This window comes from Dendrobates tinctorius, unplaced genomic scaffold, assembly GCF_039654945.1.
Source record: "Dendrobates tinctorius isolate UK_male_01 unplaced genomic scaffold, ASM3965494v1 ptg000152l, whole genome shotgun sequence".
Classification (NCBI taxonomy): domain Eukaryota; kingdom Metazoa; phylum Chordata; class Amphibia; order Anura; family Dendrobatidae; genus Dendrobates; species Dendrobates tinctorius.
In genome coordinates, this window is record NW_027361819.1 from 2,940,001 (window position 1) to 2,962,205 (window position 22,205).

The 22,205-nt window shown below is 46.3% G+C and overlaps 1 protein-coding gene across 4 annotated transcripts in view; it reads left to right on the plus strand.

Moving 5' to 3' along the window:
- Positions 1-18,130, plus strand: part of KIF22 (kinesin family member 22) — a 24,426-nt gene extending 6,296 nt beyond the window's left edge. For 3 of the 4 annotated variants that reach the window (XM_073547345.1, XM_073547343.1, XM_073547346.1), the window contains exons 2-15: positions 13,395-13,487; positions 13,579-13,781; positions 13,913-14,040; positions 14,111-14,271; positions 14,351-14,560; positions 14,834-15,064; positions 15,163-15,316; positions 15,407-15,527; positions 15,609-15,777; positions 16,028-16,274; positions 16,384-16,439; positions 16,600-16,797; positions 17,313-17,372; positions 17,504-18,130. In XM_073547345.1, the coding sequence (XP_073403446.1) occupies positions 13,395-13,487; positions 13,579-13,781; positions 13,913-14,040; positions 14,111-14,271; positions 14,351-14,560; positions 14,834-15,064; positions 15,163-15,316; positions 15,407-15,527; positions 15,609-15,777; positions 16,028-16,274; positions 16,384-16,439; positions 16,600-16,797; positions 17,313-17,372; positions 17,504-17,533 (2,061 nt within the window). In that variant the 3' untranslated portion in view covers positions 17,534-18,130. The remainder of the gene's footprint in view (positions 1-13,394; positions 13,488-13,578; positions 13,782-13,912; positions 14,041-14,110; positions 14,272-14,350; positions 14,561-14,833; positions 15,065-15,162; positions 15,317-15,406; positions 15,528-15,608; positions 15,778-16,027; positions 16,275-16,383; positions 16,440-16,599; positions 16,798-17,312; positions 17,373-17,503) is intronic. The other variant, XM_073547344.1, reaches the window with a different exon arrangement.
- Positions 18,131-22,205: the final 4,075 nt, after the last annotated feature.

The following is a 22,205-nucleotide window of genomic DNA, read 5'->3' on the forward strand; positions in this document are numbered from 1 at the left end:
ATATACGGCCTGTGTATATGTATGTATACTGGGTGTGTGGCTATATATATACGGCCTGTGTATATGTATGTATACTGGGTGTGTGGCTATATATATACGGCCTGTGTATATGTATGTATACTGGGTGTGTGGCTATATATACGGCCTGTGTGTGTGTCTGTGTATGTATACTGGGTGTCTATATATATATATATGGCCTCTGTGTGTATGTATGTATACGGCGTGTGTGTATGTGTGTGTATATATATATATATATATACACGGCCTGTGTGTGTGTATGTATACTGGGTGTGTGGCTATATATATATATATATATATATACGGCCTGTGTGTATGTATACTGGGTGTGTGGCTATATATATATACACGGCCTGTGTGTGTGTATGTATACTGGGTGTGTGGCTATATATACGGCCTGTGTGTATGTATACTGGGTGTGTGGCTATGTATATATATATATATATATATATATATATATACGGCCTGTGTATGTATGTATACTGGGTGTGTGGCTATATATATACGGCCTGTGTATATGTATACTGGGTGTGTGGCTATATATACGGCCTGTGTGTGTGTCTGTGTATGTATACTGGGTGTCTATATATATATATGGCCTCTGTGTGTATGTATGTATACGGCGTGTGTGTATGTGTGTGTATATATATATATATATATACACGGCCTGTGTGTGTGTATGTATACTGGGTGTGTGGCTATATATATATATATATATATATACGGCCTGTGTGTATGTATACTGGGTGTGTGGCTATATATATATACACGGCCTGTGTGTGTGTATGTATACTGGGTGTGTGGCTATATATATATACGGCCTGTGTATGTATGTATACTGGGTGTGTGGCTATGTATATATATATATATATATATATATATATACGGCCTGTGTATGTATGTATACTGGGTGTGTGGCTATATATATATATATATATATATATATACGGCCTGTGTATGTATGTATACTGGGTGTGTGGCTATATATATATACGGCCTGTGTATATATGTATACTGGGTGTGTGGCTATATATATATGGCCTGTGTGTGTGTCTGTGTATGTATACTGGGTGTCTATATATATGGCCTCTGTGTGTATGTATGTATACGGCGTGTGTGTGTATGTGTATATATACACTCACTGGCCACTTTATTAGGTACACCTGTCCAACTGTGTGTTAAGACTTAATTTCTAATCAGCCAATCACATGGCGGCAACTCAGTGCATTTAGGCATGTAGACATGGTCAAGACAATCTCCTGCAGTTCAAACCGAGCATCAGTATGGGGAAGAAAGGTGATTTGAGTGCCTTTGAACGTGGCATGATTGTTGGTGCCAGAAGGGCTGGTCTGAGTATTTCAGAAACTGCTGATCTACTGGGATTTTCACGCACAACCATCTCTAGGGTTTACAGAGAATGGTCCGAAAAAGAAAAAAAATCCAGTGAGCGGCAGTTCTGTGGCCGGAAATGCCTTGTTGATGCCAGAGGTCAGAGGAGAATGGGCAGACTGGTTCGAGCTGATAGAAAGGCAACAGTGACTCAAATTGCCACCCGTTACAACCAAGGTAGGCAGAAGAGCATCTCTGAACGCACAGTGCGTCGAACTTTGAGGCAGATGGGCTACAGCAGCAGAAGACCACACCGGGTACCACTCCTCTCAGCTAAGAACAGGAAACTGAGGCTACAATTTGCACAAGCTCATCGAAATTGGACAGTAGAAGATTGGAAAAACGTTGCCTGGTCTGATGAGTCTCGATTTCTGCTGCGACATTCGGATGGTAGGGTCAGAATTTGGCGTAAACAACATGAAAGCATGGATCCATCCTGCCTAGTATCAACGGTTCAGGCTGGTGGTGGTGGTGTCATGGTGTGGGGAATTTTTTCTGGGCACTCTTTGGGCCCCTTGGTACCAATTGAGCATCGTTGCAACGCCACAGCCTACCTGAGTATTGTTGCTGACCATGTCCATCCCTTTATGACCACAATGTACCCAACATCTGATGGCTACTTTCAGCAGGATAATGCGCCATGTCATAAAGCTCGAATCATCTCAGATTGGTTTCTTGAACATGACAATGAGTTCACTGTACTCAAATGGCCTCCTCAGTCACCAGATCTCAATCCAATAGAGCATCTTTGGGATGTGGTGGAACGGGAGATTCGCATCAGGGATGTGCAGCCGACAAATCTGCGCCAACTGTGTGATGCCATCATGTCAATATGGTCCAAAATCTCTGAGGAATGCTTCCAGCACCTTGTTGAATCTCTGCCACGAAGAATTGAGGCAGTTCTGAAGGCAAAAGGGGGTCCAACCCCTTACTAGCATGGTGTACCTAATAAAGTGGCCAGTGAGTGTGTGTGTATATATATATATGTATGTATGTGTATATATATATATATATATATATATATATATATATATATAGCCTGTGTATATGTGTGTATACTGGGTGTCTATATATACGGCCTGTGTATACAGTGTGTGTATGTACACGGCGTGCATGGCTATATACACACACACTGAAGAGCCCACTGCACAGTTCTGTAACAATCCGCTTCTCTCCATGTCTGACTTCCATTCCAGTGTCAGCTGAATTCCAAAATAAGGAAAGGACGGTCCAAGCTCAAACGGGTAAAATCCACAACATTTTATTTAGATATCCACATAACAGGTATACAGAATACAAAAAAATGCATGAACCCGACCGGAGAACCAGAGGGAAGGTAGAGGAGACACTGTACGCGTTTCGAACGAAAAGTTCTTAAACTCTGTATAGCTCCAAGGGTCGGGGTGTGAGGACATAACTAGGACACACAGGTGGCGATAATTAACATGCGACGCGCATCTAATACCACCAAATAAAACACAATCAATAATGCAACATGAGTTCTGTCCGTAAATTCAGTCCAGTGGGAACACACGCATCGAGAAGAAGAATCCATAAGGCTTCTGTGTCCCGGGGTTGTTTTTCTCTATTTCCTCCACGAAGGTGTCTCTTTACCTGTTCAATAGCAAAAACATTGAAAAACGACAAATCTCTATTGTGTGACATAGTGTTCGGAAGCATTAGATATGCTGCACAGTGTAGGGTTAATGACATCATAGATGGGTTCTCGGACACGTTCCTTTAGTTTACTGATGGTGGAACCTACATATTGTAAATTGCATTGTTTGCATTTTATAATATACACTACATGATCTGTGACAATTCAAATAATCATTAATAAAAAAAAACTTTATTAGTTAAACAGTTAGAAAAAGACAATGTTTTAGTCGAGTGTGAACAGGTCTTAAATGGAAAAAAAAACGCATCTGAAAAAACCCTTGGTCGTCAGCCAGTTTGTTTTAGTGCGCTTATTGGATCTGAGGAGACGAGGTGACAGAACATTACCGCCTGCGGGAGCCTCCTGGAAACTATTTGGATCACATTTGCTAAAATTTTGTCCATAGTGTCATCACTTCTGAGTAAATTCAGAATGCGAGATACTATATCTGAGATGGACTTAAAGAAAGTGCTGTGAGAAAGCCCTTTACAATTTACAATATGTAGGTTCCACCATCAGAAAACTAAAGGAACGTGTCCGAGAACCCATCTATGATGTTATTAACCCTACGCTGCGCAGCATATCTCATTCTTCCAACCACTTTATTATGTCACACAGTAGAGATTTGTCGTTTTTCAATGTTTTTGCTATTGAACAGGTAAAGAGACGCCTTCGTGGAGGAAATAGAGAAAAACAACTGCGGGACACAGAAGCCTTATGGATTCTTCTTCTCGATGCGTGTGTTCCCACTGGACTGAATTTACGGACAGAACTCATGTTGCATTATTGATTGTGTTTTATTTGGTTAAATGCGCGTCACATGTTAATTATCGCCACCTGTGTGTCCGAGTTATGTCCTCACACCCCTTCCCTTGGAGCTATACTGAGTTTAAGAACTTTTCGTTCGAAACGCGTACAGTGTCTCCTCTACCTTCCCTCCGGTTGGGTTCATGCATTTTTTTTGTATTCTGTATACCTGTTATGTGGATATCTAAATAAAATGTTGTGGATTTTTCGACCGTCTTTCCGTATTTTGTCTACTGCCGGACTGAGCTGTGGCCCGTGCTAGAAAGCAACATGGAAGTACAAAGGGTGAGCTGAACACTTTTTTTTTTTTTTTTTTCTTGCATCATTTGAATTCCAGCCAGAGTCCACCTCATTCTACTTAATGTGCTTCTGATTAGGTGATCACCTGAACCAAATCTTATTTAACGAAGGGAAGTATAAAAAACCCTGCTGCAGTGTTCACAATCCTCTTGCAATAGGACAAGCTGGATGGTAAAACAAGTGCTAATAATATCCCCAAAGTAATAGGAATGAGAAAATAACTTTTATCCATGCCAAAGGAGTTGAAGAGTCTTGAGTGAGGAAAAGAAGGGCTCAATTCTGGCTTTACTAGCAGAGGGATACAGTGAGTGTCATGTTGTCTCCATCCTTAAAGTTTCTAAGACGTCAGTCCATTACAACAAGGTCAAGCAGCAGACATTGGGGACAACAAAGCTACAGACCGGCAGAGGGCGAAAACTACTCTCCACTGACCGGGATGACCGTCATCATTCGAATATCACTCAGCAACTGCAGGATGACATCAAGTGACCTACAAAAGGAATGACAAATGGCAGCTGGGTTGAAGAGCACGGCAAGAACAGGTCATAACAGGCTCCTAGAGGCAGGGCTCAAGTCATGTAAAGCTAGAAAAAAGCCTTTCATCAATGAGAAGCAAAGGAGAGCCAGGCTGAAGTTTGCCAAAGACCATAAGGATTGGACCATAGAGGACTGGAGTAAGGTAATCTTCTCTGAGGAGTCTAATTTTCAGCTTTGCCCAACACCTGGTCGTCTAATGGTTAGACGGAGACCTGGAGAGGCGTACAAGCCACAGTGTCCTGCACCCACTGTGACATTAGGTGGAGGATCGGTGATGATCTGGGGATCCTTCAGCAAGGCTGGAATTGGGCGGGTTAATCTTTGCGAAGGACGTAGGAAAAAAGCCGCATACAAGGTTATCCTGGAAAAAGAGCGGATTCCTTCTGCTCAGGCAATGTTCCCCAACTCTGAGGACAATGCGCCATGCCACACAGCTAGGTCACTCAATGTGTGGATGAAGGATCACCACATCCAATCCCTGTCATGGCCGCCCAATCTCCAGACCTGAACCCCACTGAAAACCTCTGGAATGTAATCAGGAGGGAGATGGAGAGTCACAAGCCATCACACAAAGAAGAACTGCTGACACGTGTGTCCCAGGAGCGGCATAAGGTCACCCAAAGCCGTGTGAGAGACGGGAGGAAAGCGGCCAAGACGCAGGAAAGCTGGGGTTAACAATCATGGGGATTCCACAGAATACTAATCTCTGAACTCTTCCTGAGGTAAAACATTCGTATTGTTTGTAAATGACTATGGACTTGTTTTCTTAGCATTATTTGAGGTCTGCAAGCACTCTGCATTTTTATTTTTTTGTTATTTTGACCATTTCTCATTTTCTGAAAATAAATCTAAAACTTATTGCTTGGAAATTCGGAGACATGTTGTCAGGAGTTTATAGAATAAAAGAACATTTTACTCAAAAATATAAAGAGAAAAATCAGACAAACTGAACATTTTGCAGTGGTCTCTTCATTTTTGCTATGTAATATTACACAGGCTTCTGGTCCTTCCCGTGACCAATCAAGGGGCGGCACAGACATGACTGCAGGAATCAGCACACTATTTCCCCAGTGAGCGTTTTGTATATGACCCCTTCTTGCAGGAGGCTGTTGCTAAGCAACCACCCAAATCGAGCGCCTATGAAGAGACGGAGGGGTAGCACGGCCACTGGTGCCGTAGTGGTGTGACCAGTACAATCCCACCATCGGACTTAAGCTGCCTCATCTGAGCGAAGAGTGATATTGGTGCACAGACCCTGATTCCAGTAATGTCGCTTCCTCGGTGCCTGCTGTGGTTTTGATGCTATCGCTGTTCTCTGAATGCTGAGCTCTGTATAACTCCGCCCACACCACTGATTGGCAGGTTTCTGCCTATGCGCAGTGTACACAGAGAGCAGCCAATTAGTGGTGGAAGCTGGGCTGGACCAGGAGGCACCAGACACCTAGTCCTGCAGTGATTATGTCCTGCTGAGAAAACACTGATTGCATTGAAACTACAACACTCAGCCTAAGGCCGAGGTCACACTTGCGAGTGTGATGCAAGAAACTCACACATCGATACCCGGCACTGCCACCAGCACTCGGAGCGTTCAGTTGCATAGAAAGACATGCAGCCGCACACTCCTGTCCCAAGTGCCCGGCGACAGTGCCAGATATTGATGCAAGAGACTCGCATCACACTTTCAAGTGTGACCCCAGCCTAATAAGTGACATCGCTGGAATCAGGGTCTCTGCCCCTACATCATGCTTCTCTCAGATTACACAGCAAAAGCCTGCAGGGAGATTCCTGATCACACAGCTGACCTTGGTGGACCATGTGCATTGATGTGTTCTAGATCGCTCGGTGGCCATTATCGGCAGCACGCCTTCTGGTTACACGGGACGATGTGCTGCCGAGGGCGATGATCTTTTGCGCTGCGCACAAGATGATTTTGATTGCCGATCAAGGTGCTCATTCAGTCGGTTTACACTGCAAGATGATGGTGAGACGAGCGAACATCTGTCAATGTAAATGTTGTGTTAGTCATTACGTAGGCCTGGTCCTGTGTTGCTCATCCCACGATGACCCCGATCCAGGCCGGCTCTGGATAATGGCACTGTGTTCTTATGATCCCCCTTCCACCCAGGAGTCTTCACCAGTAGACGCTATTCTTTCCCTTTACATTTTCCATGACACATTCCCCCAATGTTGATTTTTGCATAAATTGCATATGGCCCCTGCCAGGCTAAATGTTCGCAGACCAATATGAAGTGACGGCCGAGGTCCCGTACCGCAGTGGAGAACACCGATCAGTCTCCTGTGCAGCTCAGCCTGTGGCACAGTGCAGCAAGATGGCAGCGACGGGGTCTTCAAGTAATGCTCCTTGTCAAGGATGACAGCCGGGGGACACGCAGATCCCACCGCTGCCACCAGTGTGTCCAGGACTGACAGAGACCCAGACCCAAATACTGCTTTTATTATCTCCCATGTTACGCCCTCATACCTCCTACTGATGATCTCATGTGGGGGTGGTTGTAGGATGTGCTCGGCTCTCCAGAATTTTATGAGATCCCCAATTTACAGGATATCTTCGCCCCTGGAGGTTCCAGGCTGTACATATCGTCAGCATATTTTTATTTTTTTATTTTTATCACTACATAAAGATTAAATATGACAGGTATAGCATTATCTATCGGTTCATTATTAAGTTGGAGAGACGCTAGTTGACTTAGTGATGTGCGTGAATGCATTCTGCTCGTCCCTTCACTGCAACGCCGAAAATCTATATCCCATTAATGTTGGATCTATTCAAACCTCAATATATCTGTACAATGGCCCCGACTGGCCTGTAACAGATTCTTTCATGAAAGGAGGCTGCCTCATTGGAACAGAGGAAACCTCTGCACCTCTTCGCCTATGCAGAAACAAATCTTAATCTGACTGTCTTTTTTTCCCCAGCAAGTATCCTGTTTTAATCACCTGTCCATGGCTGGAGGTCTCTACTTCAAAGGTTTTTTAATCAGTTTCTCTCTCCCTAGCTATAATTCATATGTTCCGTATTCCCCCATATGTTCAATGTGAGAGGGTCATGTCTGTAGGGATTTTAATTTTTCTCACACACCTAACACAAATCCAGATGTATAGCTGGTCTGTGGGTGCAACACTTAATTATCACAGCCATGTATCACATTATTTGATGTCATGGATTGCTCCATGTGTGTAGGATCAGAGGAATTAACAGTACAGCAAATACAGCACCATGACCATAATCAGTACAGGAATGCAGCGCCTGGACCGTAATCTGTGCAGGAATGCAGCGCCTGGACCGTAATCTGTGCAGGAATACAGCGCCTGGACCGTAATCAGTGCAGGAATGCAGTGCCTGGACCGTAATCAGTGCAGGAATACAGCGCCTGGACCGTAATCGGTGCAGGAATACAGCGCCTGGACCGTAATCGGTACAGGAATGCAGCGCCTGGACCGTAATCGGTACAGGAATGCAGCGCCTGGACCGTAATCGGTGCAGGAATGCAGCGCCTGGACCGTAATCGGTGCAGGAATACAGCGCCTGGACCGTGATCTGTGCAGGAATACAGCGCCTGGACCGTGATCTGTGCAGGAATACAGCGCCTGGACCGTGATCTGTGCAGGAATACAGCGCCTGGACCGTGATCTGTGCAGGAATACAGCGCCTGGACCGTAATCAGTGCAGGAATACAGCGCCTGGACCGTAATCAGTGCAGGAATACAGCGCCTGGACCGTAATCAGTGCAGGAATACAGCGCCTGGACCGTAATCTGTGCAGGAATACAGCGCCTGGACCGTAATCTGTGCAGGAATACAGCGCCTGGACCGTAATCTGTGCAGGAATACAGCGCCTGGACCGTAATCTGTGCAGGAATACAGCGCCTGGACCGTGCATTTAATGCACAAAGCATGGGCAACAAACAAGGAGAATTGGAACTACTAACACAGGAAAAGAAATATGATGTCATTGGAATCACTGAAACTTGGTGGGACAATACACATGATTGGAATACAAGACTAGAAGGATACAACTTATTTGCAAGAAACAGACTTGATAAACGAGGAGGGGGTGTCGCATTGTATGTTAGAAACGCGTATATCTGCACAGAGATTGAAGCTTCAGAGACTGGGAGTTCTGTGGAAACTGTTTGGGTAAGAATACAAGGACAGAACAATGGAAAGGACACCATTGTAGGCATTTACTACAGGCCGCCTGTGCAAGCTGAAGATATGGATGAACTCTTTATGCATCAAATGGCAAAGTTCTCCAAAAAATATGACATAGTTGTCATGGGAGATTTCAACTATCCAGACATTTGTTGGGAATCTCTCTCAGGCAAAACTAACAGGTCAAGGAAATTCTTATCCTCTCTTGCTGACAACTTTATCTTCCAAAAGGTAAGGGAGAAAACAAGGGGAACTGCTACCTTGGATCTAATCCTTATAAACAGGGAGGAAATGGTTGAGGAGGTAAAAGTGGCTGGGACCCTAGGAGGTAGCGACCATGCTATTTTAGAATTTTGGATAACTAGAGGCGGAAGACCTGTGAAGACTCAGATGTCAAGGTTAGATTTCAGAAAGGCAGATTTTAAGGGATTCAGAAAGAGAATTGGAGGGATCCAATGGCTGGATATCCTTAAAGACAAAAATGTCCAGGAAGGATGGGAAATCTTGAAAAATGAAATTCTCAAAGCACAGTTGTTAACAATTCCGAAAAGAGGGAAGAATAGGAAGCAGTTAAGGAAACCAGGATGGATGAACACAGAACTTAAGCACATGCTAAAAAGGAAGAAAAAAATGTTTATAAAATGGAAAGAGGGAGGCATATCTAAAGAAGAATATAATGCTGTCTGCAGAACCGGCAGGGCACAAATCAGATTATCTAAAGCTGAAAATGAATTGAGGCTTGCAAGAGATGTCAAAAGCAATAATAAAGGATTTTGGGGATATGTCAAAAGTAAAAGAAAAGTCAAAGATGCTATAGGATTTTTACAGGATGAAAATGATGAAATGGTAAGACAGGATGTTGAGAAGGCTGAACTTTTAAATTCCTATTTTGCATCTGTTTTCTCTCAGAAAGGAAATGTAACATCAACTGTTATTCACTGTCCTATTAAGGGAATAGAAGAATCCAGGATATCTATAAACAGAAAGATAGTGAGGAAACACTTAGCTAGCCTAAATGAATTCAAGTCTCCAGGTCCAGATGAATTACACCCCAGAGTACTGAAGGAGATAGCAGAAGAAATTTTTGAACCCCTCTCTATAATCTTTGAAAATTCTTGGAGAACAGGAGAAGTGCCAGAAGACTGGAGAAGAGCAAATGTTGTTCCTATCTTCAAAAAGGGGAAGAAGGTGGACCCAGGTAACTATAGGCCGGTGAGTCTGACTTCTATACCAGGAAAGATCTTTGAACAAATTATTAAACAACATGTATGTCAATACCTGGATAAGAATGAAGTGATTAAACAGAGTCAGCATGGGTTTGTAACTAATAAGTCATGTCAGACTAACTTAATTTCCTTCTATGACGGTATCACTGATTGGGTGGATCAAGGAAATGCTGTAGATATAGTATATCTTGACTTCAGCAAAGCATTTGACAAAGTCTCTCATACAATCCTTATTGAAAAAATGATTAAGTATGGAATGGACAAGGCAACTGTTAGGTGGATTCATAACTGGCTTAGTGATCGGACCCAAAGAGTGGTCGTAAATGGCTGCACATCCAGTTGGAAGAATGTCTCAAGTGGGGTACCACAGGGCTCTGTCCTGGGCCCTGTATTGTTCAACATCTTTATCAACGATTTAGATGAAGGAATTGAGGGTAAACTGATTAAATTTGCTGATGACACAAAGCTAGGAGGGATAGCTAATACTAGAGAAGAGAGAGAGAGGATTCAAAAAGATTTAAATAAACTGGAGAAGTGGGCAGCAACTAACAGAATGGTTTTTAACAGGGAGAAATGCAAAGTACTACATCTGGGCAATAAAAATGGAAAAAGCATATATAGAATGGGAAGAATAGGGCTAAGTGACAGCACATGTGAAAAAGACTTGGGTATACTAATAGATCACAGACTGAATATGAGTCAACAGTGTGATGCAGCAGCAAAAAAGGCAAATGCAATTCTAGGATGTATTAACAGAAGCATACAGTCTAGATCACGTGAAGTCATTATTTCCCTCTACTCCTCTTTGGTCAGACCTCATCTGGAATATTGTGTCCAGTTTTGGCACCACATTTTAAAAAAGACATCAACAAACTGGAGCAAGTTCAGAAAAGAGCGACCAGAATGGTGACCGGTCTGCAAACCCTGTCTTATGAGGAAAGGTTGCAGGATTTGGGAATGTTTAGTTTGCAAAAGAGAAGACTGAGAGGAGACTTAATAGCTGTCTACAAATATGTAAAGGGCTGTCACATTGTAGAAGGATCAACTTTATTCTCATTTGCACAAGGAAAGACTAGAAGCAATGGGATGAAACTGAATGGGAAGAGACACAGATTAGATATTAGAAAAAACTTTTTGACAGTTAGAGTGATCAATGAGTGGAACAGGCTGCCACGAGAAGTGGTGAGTTCTCCTTCAATGGAAGTCTTCAAACAGAGGCTGGACAGACATCTGACTGGGATGATTTAGCGAATCCTGCTTTGAGCAGGGGGTTGGACCAGATGGCCCAGGAGGTCCCTTCCAACTCTACGATTCTATGATTCTAATCTGTGCAGGAATACAGCGCCTGGACCGTAATCTGTGCAGGAATACAGCGCCTGGACCGTAATCTGTGCAGGAATACAGCGCCTGGACCGTAATCTGTGCAGGAATACAGCGCCTGGACCGTAATCTGTGCAGGAATGCAGCGCCTGGACCGTAATCTGTGCAGGAATGCAGCGCCTGGACCGTAATCTGTGCAGGAATGCAGCGCCTGGACCGTAATCTGTGCAGGAATGCAGCGCCTGGACCGTAATCTGTGCAGGAATGCAGCGCCTGGACCGTAATCTGTGCAGGAATGCAGCGCCTGGACCGTAATCTGTGCAGGAATGCAGCGCCTGGACCGTAATCTGTGCAGGAATGCAGCGCCTGGACCGTAATCTGTGCAGGAATGCAGCGCCTGGACCGTAATCTGTGCAGGAATGCAGCGCCTGGACCGTAATCTGTGCAGGAATGCAGCGCCTGGACCGTAATCTGTGCAGGAATGCAGCGCCTGGACCGTAATCTGTGCAGGAATGCAGCGCCAGAGAAGAGGATCAGTTTGTCGCTATGATGACAGGAGGCCGTCCCCACATTGTCTGCACCACTGACTGCTTCATGGTGAAAGACGCTCCTCTGTTAGGATTCGGGCAGCGTTCCCTCTTACCAAGTGAGAGCTGTCAATCGATGACATGGGTTTTAACCCCTTAATGACCGGGCCAATTTTTACAATTCTGACCACTGTCCCTTTATGTGGTTTTTTTTTTTTTTTTTTTTTTTTTTTATATAAGGGTGAAAAGTTGACCAGTGATTTCTAATTTTTTCAATGAAATTTGCAAAACAATTTTTTTTTTTTTTTTTTTTTTTAGGGACCACCTCACATTTGAAGTAAGCTTGGGGGGTCAATATGACAGAAAATGCCCAAAAGTGACACCATTCTAAAAACTGCACCCCTCGAGGTGCGCAATAACACATTCAAGAAGTTTATTAACCCTTCAGGTGCTTCACAGGAACTAAAGCAATGTAGAAGGGAAAAATGAACATTTTTACTTCTTTCACAAAAAAATTACTATGGAACCAAACTTTTTTATTTTCACAAGGGTATCAGGAGAAAATGGACCCCAAAATGTGTTGTGCAATTTCTCCTGAGTACGCCTATACCCCATATGTGGGGGGGAAAGCCACTGTTTGGGCACACGTCAGGGCTCGGAAGGGAGGGAGCACTGTTTGACTTTTTTAACGCAAAATTGGCTGGAATAAATGGTGGCGCCATGTCGCGTTTGGAGAGCCCCTGATGTACCTAAATAGTGGAAACCCCCCAATTCTAACTCCATCTCTAACCCATATGGGAATAGAGTCCATCACAGTGATCAAAATGAACCAATAGGAAAAGTTTCCGCCATTTTCACAGTGAGTTGCATGGACAACGGAGGTGGGGGGGATCGGGGGATCCCATTTCTCTCTCCTCTGATATGCGAACTCCTGAGGAGAGAGAAATTATATGGGAAATCGGATTTTTTTTTTTTTTTTTTTTTTTTTTTTGCCGTCGCCGTTATACCGTTAATGGTGATCTGAACACCGGGGTCAGTAAAAGCGACCCAAATCATGTTCTCTGGGGTCTCAGCTACTCCCTGTAACCGAGACCCCGGAGAAATTCCGACTCTGGGGGTGCCATACCCTTATTCCGCAGCGTCGTTAAAAGGTGGCTCGACGGTCGTTAAAGGGTTAATGATTACAGCAATGAAATATGGGGGCGACGTCCCTATGTTAGTGTAATCTGGGGTGACGACCGCCTTTCTCTTGTATTTGTGGATCAGACGATGATTTCTGGGTAGATCCCACACATTTCTCTTGACACTTTAGGTTCTCTTGGTTCCTATGATAGTTCTTATTGTCAGACACACCACTGGTATTCTGTCTATACGATCAATGGATTTCCCCGTGTGTCCTGTCGTTCACACTGCGCTCATTTTTTTTCTTTTTTTTTTCAGGTGCCTTTTTCAGATTCGGGGATCCCCCCCCCCCCCCCCCATCAGAGAGGACAAGGCATCACTAAGTGCAGCCACAACGTGCGTTTGCTACAGGTGAGCGGTGGCAGCGGTCTGATCCATCAGAGGCAGCGTTACCAGTGAGGGACCTTCCGCCGTATATTTGTCATTCGTCTATTCTTTATAGTCAGGAATCAACATGGCGAAGAGGGTGAGCGTCCTGGACAGTCACGGGGTGAATAAGAAGCCCTCCCCTTCCCGCGTACGAGTGTCGGTGCGGCTCCGGCCGTACATGGAGAAGGCGGAGGATCGGGCCTGTGTCCGGGGCCTGGACGCGCAGTCACTGGAGATCGTGAACTATAGGAACCAGCTGGAAACCATGCAGTACCAGTGAGTGACCGTCGTGCAGGTGGTAATGTGCCGTCTGCTGGGCGGATGCCATCACCCGGATATCGCTAAGGACCAGGCACATCCAGGATTTATGGCAGAACTTCACTCCTGTCCCTTCCTCTGCTCCTCAGGTTTGACGCTTTCTATGGAGAAAAGGCCACGCAGCGTGAGATCTACACCGGCTCAGTGTGCCCCATTCTGCCCCACTTGTTGGTTGGCCAGAATGCCAGTGTGTTCGCCTACGGACCCACCGGAGCGGGTACGTAGTGTCCTGGGAGGTTGGGGGTTATGTAACATCTGGGCTCCGTATAACTAGCCGTCCTCTCCAGGGAAGACACACACCATGCTGGGCAGCCCGCAGCAGCCAGGCATCATACCGCGAGCCGTCAGAGACCTGCTGCAGATGACCCGGGGGACCAACGGTACAGCCGAGGAGGAGAACTGGAGCTTCTCCATCACCATGTCTTACGTGGAGATCTATCAGGAGAAGGTGAGTGACGACCTCGTACTGCACCACTGGGGACCAGCCGTATCCCCCTCCGATGCCTTATTAACCCTTCTCATATCAGGTGATGGATCTGCTGGAGCCCAAGAACAAGGACCTTCCTATCCGAGAAGACAAAGACCACAATATCCTCATCCCGGGGGTGACCCACAAGAACATCACCACCTTCTCAGACTTCGATGAACATTTCATTCCCGCCAGTCAGAACCGGACTGTCGCTTCCACCAAACTGAACGACCACTCCAGCCGCAGCCACGCCGTGCTGCTCATCAAGGTGAGAGGGGGGAACGGTCCGACAATGTGACCTGGAAGTACGGCCGAGGGTGAGCCCCGATAATACTTTTATGCCCTAAAAAAGACAAAAGTATTCTCAGAGTGATCCCTTTATTGCTAGCCATAAAAAATATATTTGCAGCTTTCAGAGCACAGCGGCTCCTTCAGGCAGGTTTACAAAAAAAAAGACAATTTTTGTCATTTTTGGGCATAAGTGTTTGCATTGATTTTCCCAGCTGACAGTATCACAATATAATTTTTTATCGTACCTCAGGTGCAGAAGAATCAGCAGATTCCTCCGTTCAGGCAGCTGACCGGAAAGCTTTACCTCATAGACCTGGCCGGCTCCGAAGACAACCGGCGCACCGGAAACCAAGGCATCCGCTTGAAGGAGAGCGGTGCCATCAACTCGTCCCTGTTCACTCTCAGTAAGGTAGTGGACGCCTTAAATCAGGGGCTGCCCAGAGTCCCCTACAGAGACAGCAAGCTGACACGGCTCCTGCAGGTGAGGAGTGGTGGACTCCACTGATGGCTCCTGCCGTCATGATAGTCGATCACCATGGCCGGTCTCTTGGGTCATTATCACGTGTGTTTCTTTTCCAGGATTCGCTCGGCGGCTCTGCCCACAGCGTTATGATCACGAACATTGCCCCGGAGAAGCAGTATTACTTTGACACCCTCACTGCCCTCAACTTCGCTGCCAAGTCTAAGCAGATCATCAACAAACCCTTCAGCTTGGAGACCACCCAGGCACCAGGTATGGGGTCACTTCTGATCAGACATGGGGTATAAGGCTGGCAGAACATCGGCTGAGAAACTTCTCACGTTTCTACTTTTCCTTCCTCAGTTCAGCCCACCAAGAAGAGATCCCGGGATGACCTGGAGAATTTGGTTCCATCTCAAAATCTTAAAAAAGTCAAGTCTGAGTCCACAGAGGAGTCTCCGAACTTGTCCAGGGAAGCAAATAAGTACGATTCTCGTCCTGCTCTTGCTACGGGTTATCATCCTGGTGTCTGACCAATTCGGTGAACCTTTCTGCTTTTTTACAGGAAGCAACTCCATATCGCCAACTTGGACCCGGCGGTGGTGGACAGGCTGCTCAAATTGGACCGGATTCTGACCGAAAAGGGAAAAATGGAAACCCAGCTACTCAGCACCCCGAAACGGGAGCGCATGGCCCTCCTGAAGAAATGGGAGGAAAGTCAGATGGAGATTGAGGTGAGGCAGTGGCGGTCTGAAAGCAGGGATCGGCACTCTGCGGTGCCCCACTGAAACTACAATTCCCAGCATTCAATGTCAGAAAATGCTGGGAGTTGTTGTAGAACCTAGAGTTTCTGAGGTTAGCAGATCTTTCCAGTGGTCTGATGGTGATGGACACCGGCGTTATAAGGGCATGGTCCGCCGGCAACGTCCGTGTATAGAGGATTAGGACAGGAATGGTGTAATATCCCTTTAACTCCTTCCTCAGCGACTGAAGGAGAAGCAGAAGGAGCTGGAGGAGAAGGCTCTGGCGGCTGAGGCTCGTCTCGAGAAGTCAAACAGCTCAGACATTGAACTGTCCGATTCCATCGTCAGTGAGAGCACTTTCCGGGTGCCGCTGAGGACTCGTGCCACATCCACTGCCAAAGCCAAGAAGGTGCTCTGTGTCAAGCCTCTGCAGGGTGAGAGATATGGATGCCTCACGGCGGAGGGCAAGCTCTCTGGCACAGGCCTGGGTAGGGGTCAGAAGCTTGTCTTGGTGACAGAGGTTGTGGGGGCCGAGTATCCTCTGTCCTGCAATACGACAGGTGTCATGTCCTCACATCTGATTTATGTTTGGTTTAGGTCTCAACAAAAACACCATAGAAGTGGGGATCCCGGTGGTGGAGAAGAAAACGCAGGTGAGAAACGCTGGTTATGGTTAAGTGGTGATGGGACTCGCCTGCTGAGTTTCCATCATGCCACCTCCCCCAGAAGCCACTGATGCTGGTGAATGGAGGGTTTCAATTGGGTCTTTATATTTGGAGGCTTTCTTTATCGTCTTATCCATCACATCCACAGAAGGCCCATGACGGCCATGAGAACAAGCCCAGCTGGGAGATGAACATGCGGACAGATGTGCTGCAGAACGGAAGAGAGAAGATTCTCAATCTCCTCAACACCGGATCTGTAAAAGAGCTGAAGTCCCTTCAGAAGATTGGGGACAAGAAGGCCAAGCTCATTGTGGGCTGGAGGGAGGTCAACGGCCCGTTCACCAATGTAAGTGTAAAAAAGTGCATGCTGTTGAGTGAATGGCGCAGTGTGCCGTCAGTGTGAGAGTCACTGTCCAATACTGTTCTCACCAATCCTAGTGTAAAATTCATCTTCAGCACACTAATCTGCGACTGTATCTTCTGCCATCTACATATGTGGTTATACATCATTAGCTGCTTATAGCAGAGTTCAATTCTCCTGTTCTCTGATAGTTGCTGTTATATAGATGCATATGGTAGAAGATAATTGTCTGCCATGTGCGTCAATAGAGCTACATTTGCAGTTTTACATCAGTAATTTCTCGGGCAGGCAACAAACCGCTCGGCCCTGCACTGACATAAGCTCCATTTTGGGAGAGTTGAGCTGTGATGGCAGAAGATAAAATCAACCTGTCCGAGGGGGCTTCGCGGGCTCAGAGGGGGCCATGTGAGAATACACTGTCGCGTGCCGTGTAACTGAAGAATACACTGTCGGATGTTTTGCTGTCAGACGGAGGTTTAGATGCCACTTCTGTATTTCAGGTGGAGGACCTGGCCTCCATGGAAGGGATGTCTACCAAACAAGTCGCCTCCTTCTTAAAGGTAAGACTTGGGATCTGTACATTGTAGTTGACCACACTCCGAAAGGAATGTCTCTAGTAATGTGATGGCATTTATACTTGTGGGGTGGGGATTATAGGACAGACCTTATTCTGATGGTGGTTTCCCCACAGGCCAATATCTTGAGCATCGCAGCTAGCTGAAGATGCCCCCAGGACCCCGCACTTCTCACCGAGAAGCCTTCACGTCATGGATTCTGTGAAACCTTTAAATCTCCTGCCTGATGCCCGTGACTTTGCCCCATACCGGCCCGGGGGCAGCCTGTGCGACTGTGCAGTGTGGCCTCCTCCTTCACCTCTATGTGGGACCCCCACCTAATTGCGAGGAGGAGACTGTGGGAGGACCGCCATGTGTTATCATGTTATAGTATTTGTAATAGTTTTGTCTTGTTTTTTCTGAATCGGTGCATTGCAGCCCCCGACCCTACACACCGCGTCATATAGAGGGGTCTGTAGGGTCCCCAAATGTAACCACTTGTATATACGATCAATCATTTTAATGAGATGTTGACTGACCCGCCCCGTGCAGGAGGAGCTTGTCGGGACCCCCATAATTCAGAAGGTGAGAATATGTTATTGGCTGTACAGACCCTCCGCGTGTCGTCAGAATGAGCCGCTGCGGGGGGGCACTTGTGACATCCATGTTTTACTTAGTTTAATGGTCCAGATGTGTGACAGTGAATTACGTCTGTTATTACTCAGCCGAACGTTGTTTTAATAAAATGTCTTTTTATATACAAATCTGATGTGTCCAACAGAGAGTGGAATAGCGACGCTGTCCGGCCGAGAGCGACGCGGCCCCTCCCCCGACGCTGTCCGGCCGAGAGCGACGCGGCCCCTCCCCCGACGCTGTCCGGCCGAGAGCCATGAAATCTGCAGTCAGTTCTGTCTGTACATTGGCTCTGCAGTGTTCCTGCTCTTACTGTAGAGATCCCCGTCCCTGTCCTGCAGTTGTATCTGTCACAGGAGGCGTTCAGGTTGCTCTGCGTTACTATCCTGTGAGTCACGCCTGGTTGGCAAAGAAAAAGAACAGTGTCAACTATAAAGGCTGTTATCTCTGGATAAAAAAAAAATTTAATCCTCGGGAGAGAGAAAAATTCCGGCGCGCAGCAGACCAGGAACTGCGTCTGTTATTTGTGCTCAGATATTCACCTCGTTCTCTTCAGTTTCTTGCAAACAGCGAGAACTGAGTAAAATTTACAAAAGGGGATAATGGTAATATAATAGACGGGGCCCAATCGCTGGTCTGGGCCTTCAGCACTGACTGTATCTGGGGACAGGACTGACTGCGTAACACCCACCTGCACCACAAGGGGGCAGCAATGCTGCCAATAGCCTTATAGCTGCACAAGTCCCTGCAACAGTGAACACACATGATGGGATTAGATGCACGACTCGGCAGTCAGTATCACACAGGATAGGATTAGATACACGGCTCAGCAGTCAGTATCACACAGGAGAGGATTAGATACACGGCTCAGCAGTCAGTATCACACAGGATAGGATTAGATACACGGCTCAGCAGTCAGTATCACACAGGATAGGATTAGATACACGGCTCAGCAGTCAGTATCACACAGGATAGGATTAGATACACGGCTCAGCAGACAGTATCACACAGGAGAGGATTAGATACACGGCTCAGCAGACAGTATCACACAGGAGAGGATTAGACACACGGCTCAGCAGTCAGTATCACACAGGAGAGTATTGGATACACGGCTCAGCAGTCAGTATCACACAGGAGAGGATTAGATACACGGCTCAGCAGTCAGTATCACACAGGAGAGGATTAGATGCACGGATCAGCAGTCAGTATCACACAGGAGAGGATTAGATGCACGGCTCAGCAGTCAGTATCACACAGGAGAGGATTAGATACACGGCTCAGCAGTCAGTATCCCACAGGAGAGGATTAGATGCACGGATCAGCAGTCAGTATCACACAGGAGAGGATTAGATGCACGGATCAGCAGTCAGTATCACACAGGAGAGGATTAGATGCACGGATCAGCAGTCAGTATCACACAGGAGAGGATTAGATGCACGGATCAGCAGTCAGTATCACACAGGAGAGGATTAGATGCACGGCTCAGCAGTCAGTATCACACAGGAGAGGATTAGATGCACGGCTCAGCAGTCAGTATCACACGGGAGAGGATTAGATACACGGCTCAGCAGACAGTATCACACGGGAGAGGATTAGATACACGGTTCAGCAGTCAGTATCACACAGGATTGGATACGGCAGCTCCCTGTGATCCGGGTCCTCCGTTCCTTGGTTCTGGGTAGCCGTCACCTTCTCTGTCCCCCGGTTTTGGCTGCTGCACCGTCTTGTTGCTGTAATCTGTCTCCTCAGTGCCGTGGTCTGGTCTCTTGGGCATGATGCAGGTTGTCTCTTTCTCATCTATTAGCGTTTTGTGCAATGATGAGGATTTCTCGGACATCATGGGAATGAGCAGTTTCACCCCTTAGTCTTCTGTCCTCGGGGGGTCACTCAGCTGTTCTGACCGATCACGTGACTAATGGACCTGTACGTCCCGTGTCACCGTCCCCCAATAGTGGTAAATTTAGAGTGTGAGCTACTGGGCAGAGAATAAGGACAGTGACCCCATCTCACCGCTGCGACTGGTCATTACATGGCTAGAGCTCCACTGCGTGTATTAATGCTGTGGGGTAAATCCAAGAAAAGCGGCCACCACCCCTCACTACAGGGCTCGCCCGTGAGCGGCGGATCAGTGACGTATCCGGCCCTCCCTTATGTCATATTTTGTTGATTTGGCATAGCACGGGCATTAACTGGGCACTTAATAAGTGGGGGCAAGAAACACCCTATGTAACGTCCATTATTACAGGGATGCACAGGATCGCGCGGCCGGCACAATGCTCCATGTATAAGAAGAGAAGAGGCCGGTGTGGGGTGATGAATCTCCGGGAAGGTGCAGACAAAGGGAGATAGTATGTCCCCATCCTGGTATATACAGGACACATACAGGAGCTTCTCACTAAATCAGAATATCATCAAGAAGTGAATTTATTTCAGTTCTTCAATACAGACAGTGACTCTCCTCTATTCTATAGAGTCATTACACACAGAGTGATCTATGTCACGGGTTTATTTCTGGTAATGTTGATGATTATGGTTTACAGCCAATGAGAACCCAAAAGTCATTATCTCAGGAAATTAGAATACTTTATAACACCAGCTGGAAAAGTGATTTTAACCCCTTAATGACCAGGGGTATTTTTGGTTTTGCATTTTCATTTTTCCCTCCCCTTCTTTCCAGAGCCATAACTTTTTTGTTTTTCCGTCTATATGGCCATGTGAGGGCTTATTTTTTGCGGGACGAGTTGTACTTTTAAATGACACCATTGGTTTTACCATGTTGTGTACTCGAAAACGGGAAAAAAATTCCAAGTGCGGTGAAATTGCCAAAACAGTGCAATCCCACACTTATTTTTTGCTTGGCTTTTTTGCTAGGTTCACTAGATGCTAAATCTGCCCTGCCATTATGATTCTCCAGGTCATTACGAGTTCATAGACACCAAACATGTCCAGGTTCTTTTTTTACATAAGTCGTTAAAAAAAAGCCAAAGTTTGTTTAAAAAAAAAAAAAAAAAATTGCGCAATTTTCCAAGACCCGTAGCGTCTCCATTTTTCATGATCTGGGGTCGGGTGGGGGCTTATTTTTTCCATGCCGGGCTGACGTTTTTTAATGATACCACTTTTGTGCAGATACGATCTTTTGATCTCCTGTTGCATTTTAATGCAATGTCTTGGCGACCAAAAAAACGTAATTCTGGCGTTTTTGATTTTTTTTTCTTGCTACGTCGTTTAGCGATCGGTTTAATGCTTTTTTTTTTTTATTTATTGATCGGGTGATTCTGAACGCGGTGATGCCTAATGTGTATGTGGGTTTTTTTTTACTGTTTTATTTTGATTGGGGCGAAAGGGGGGTGATTTGAACGTTTTAGTTTTTATAATTTTAAAAAAAAAAAATTTTTTTAACTTTTGGCATGCTTCAATAGAAGCATGCGCAACCCGATCGGCTCTGCTACATATGGGCGATGAGCAGATCGCCCATATGTAGCAGATTTACTGCTGTGCTTTCAGCGCCGACCACCGGGTGGCGCTGAAAGCCATATGCCTGGAACAACCATAGAGGTCTCATAGAGACCTCTGGTTGTCCAGGCAACATGACGCCGACCCCAGATCACGTAACGGGGGTCGGTGATGTCATTTCCGGCCCGGCGGCCTGAAATGCTATTTAAATGCCCGCTGTCAGCATTGACAGCGGGATTTAGCTAATTAGTAGACGCGGGCGGATGGCAATTCCGCTCACGCCTATTGCGGGCACATGTCAGCTGTTCATAACAGCTGACATGTCCCGGCTTTGATGCGGGCTCAGCGCCAGAGCCCTCCATCAAAGCAGGGGAGATGTCTGATGACGGACTGTGTCCGTCACTGGACGTTAAGGGGTTAAAATCTGAAATGTATGATCAGTAAATGCACTCAGTACTTGGTCGGGGCTCCTTCTGCATCAATTCCTGCATCAATGCGGCGTGGCAAGGAGGCGATCAGCCTGTGGCACTGCTGAGGGGTTATGGAAGCCCAGGTCGCTTTGATAGCAGCCTTCAGCTCGTCTGCATTGTTGTCTGGTGTCTCTCATCTTCCTCTTGACAATACTCCATAGATTCTCTATGGGGTTACGGTCAGGCCAGTTTGCTGCCAATCAGGCCCAGTGATACTGTTGTCTTTACACCAGGTGTTGGTACTTTTGGCAGTGTGGACAGGGGCCAAGTCCTGCTGGAGAAT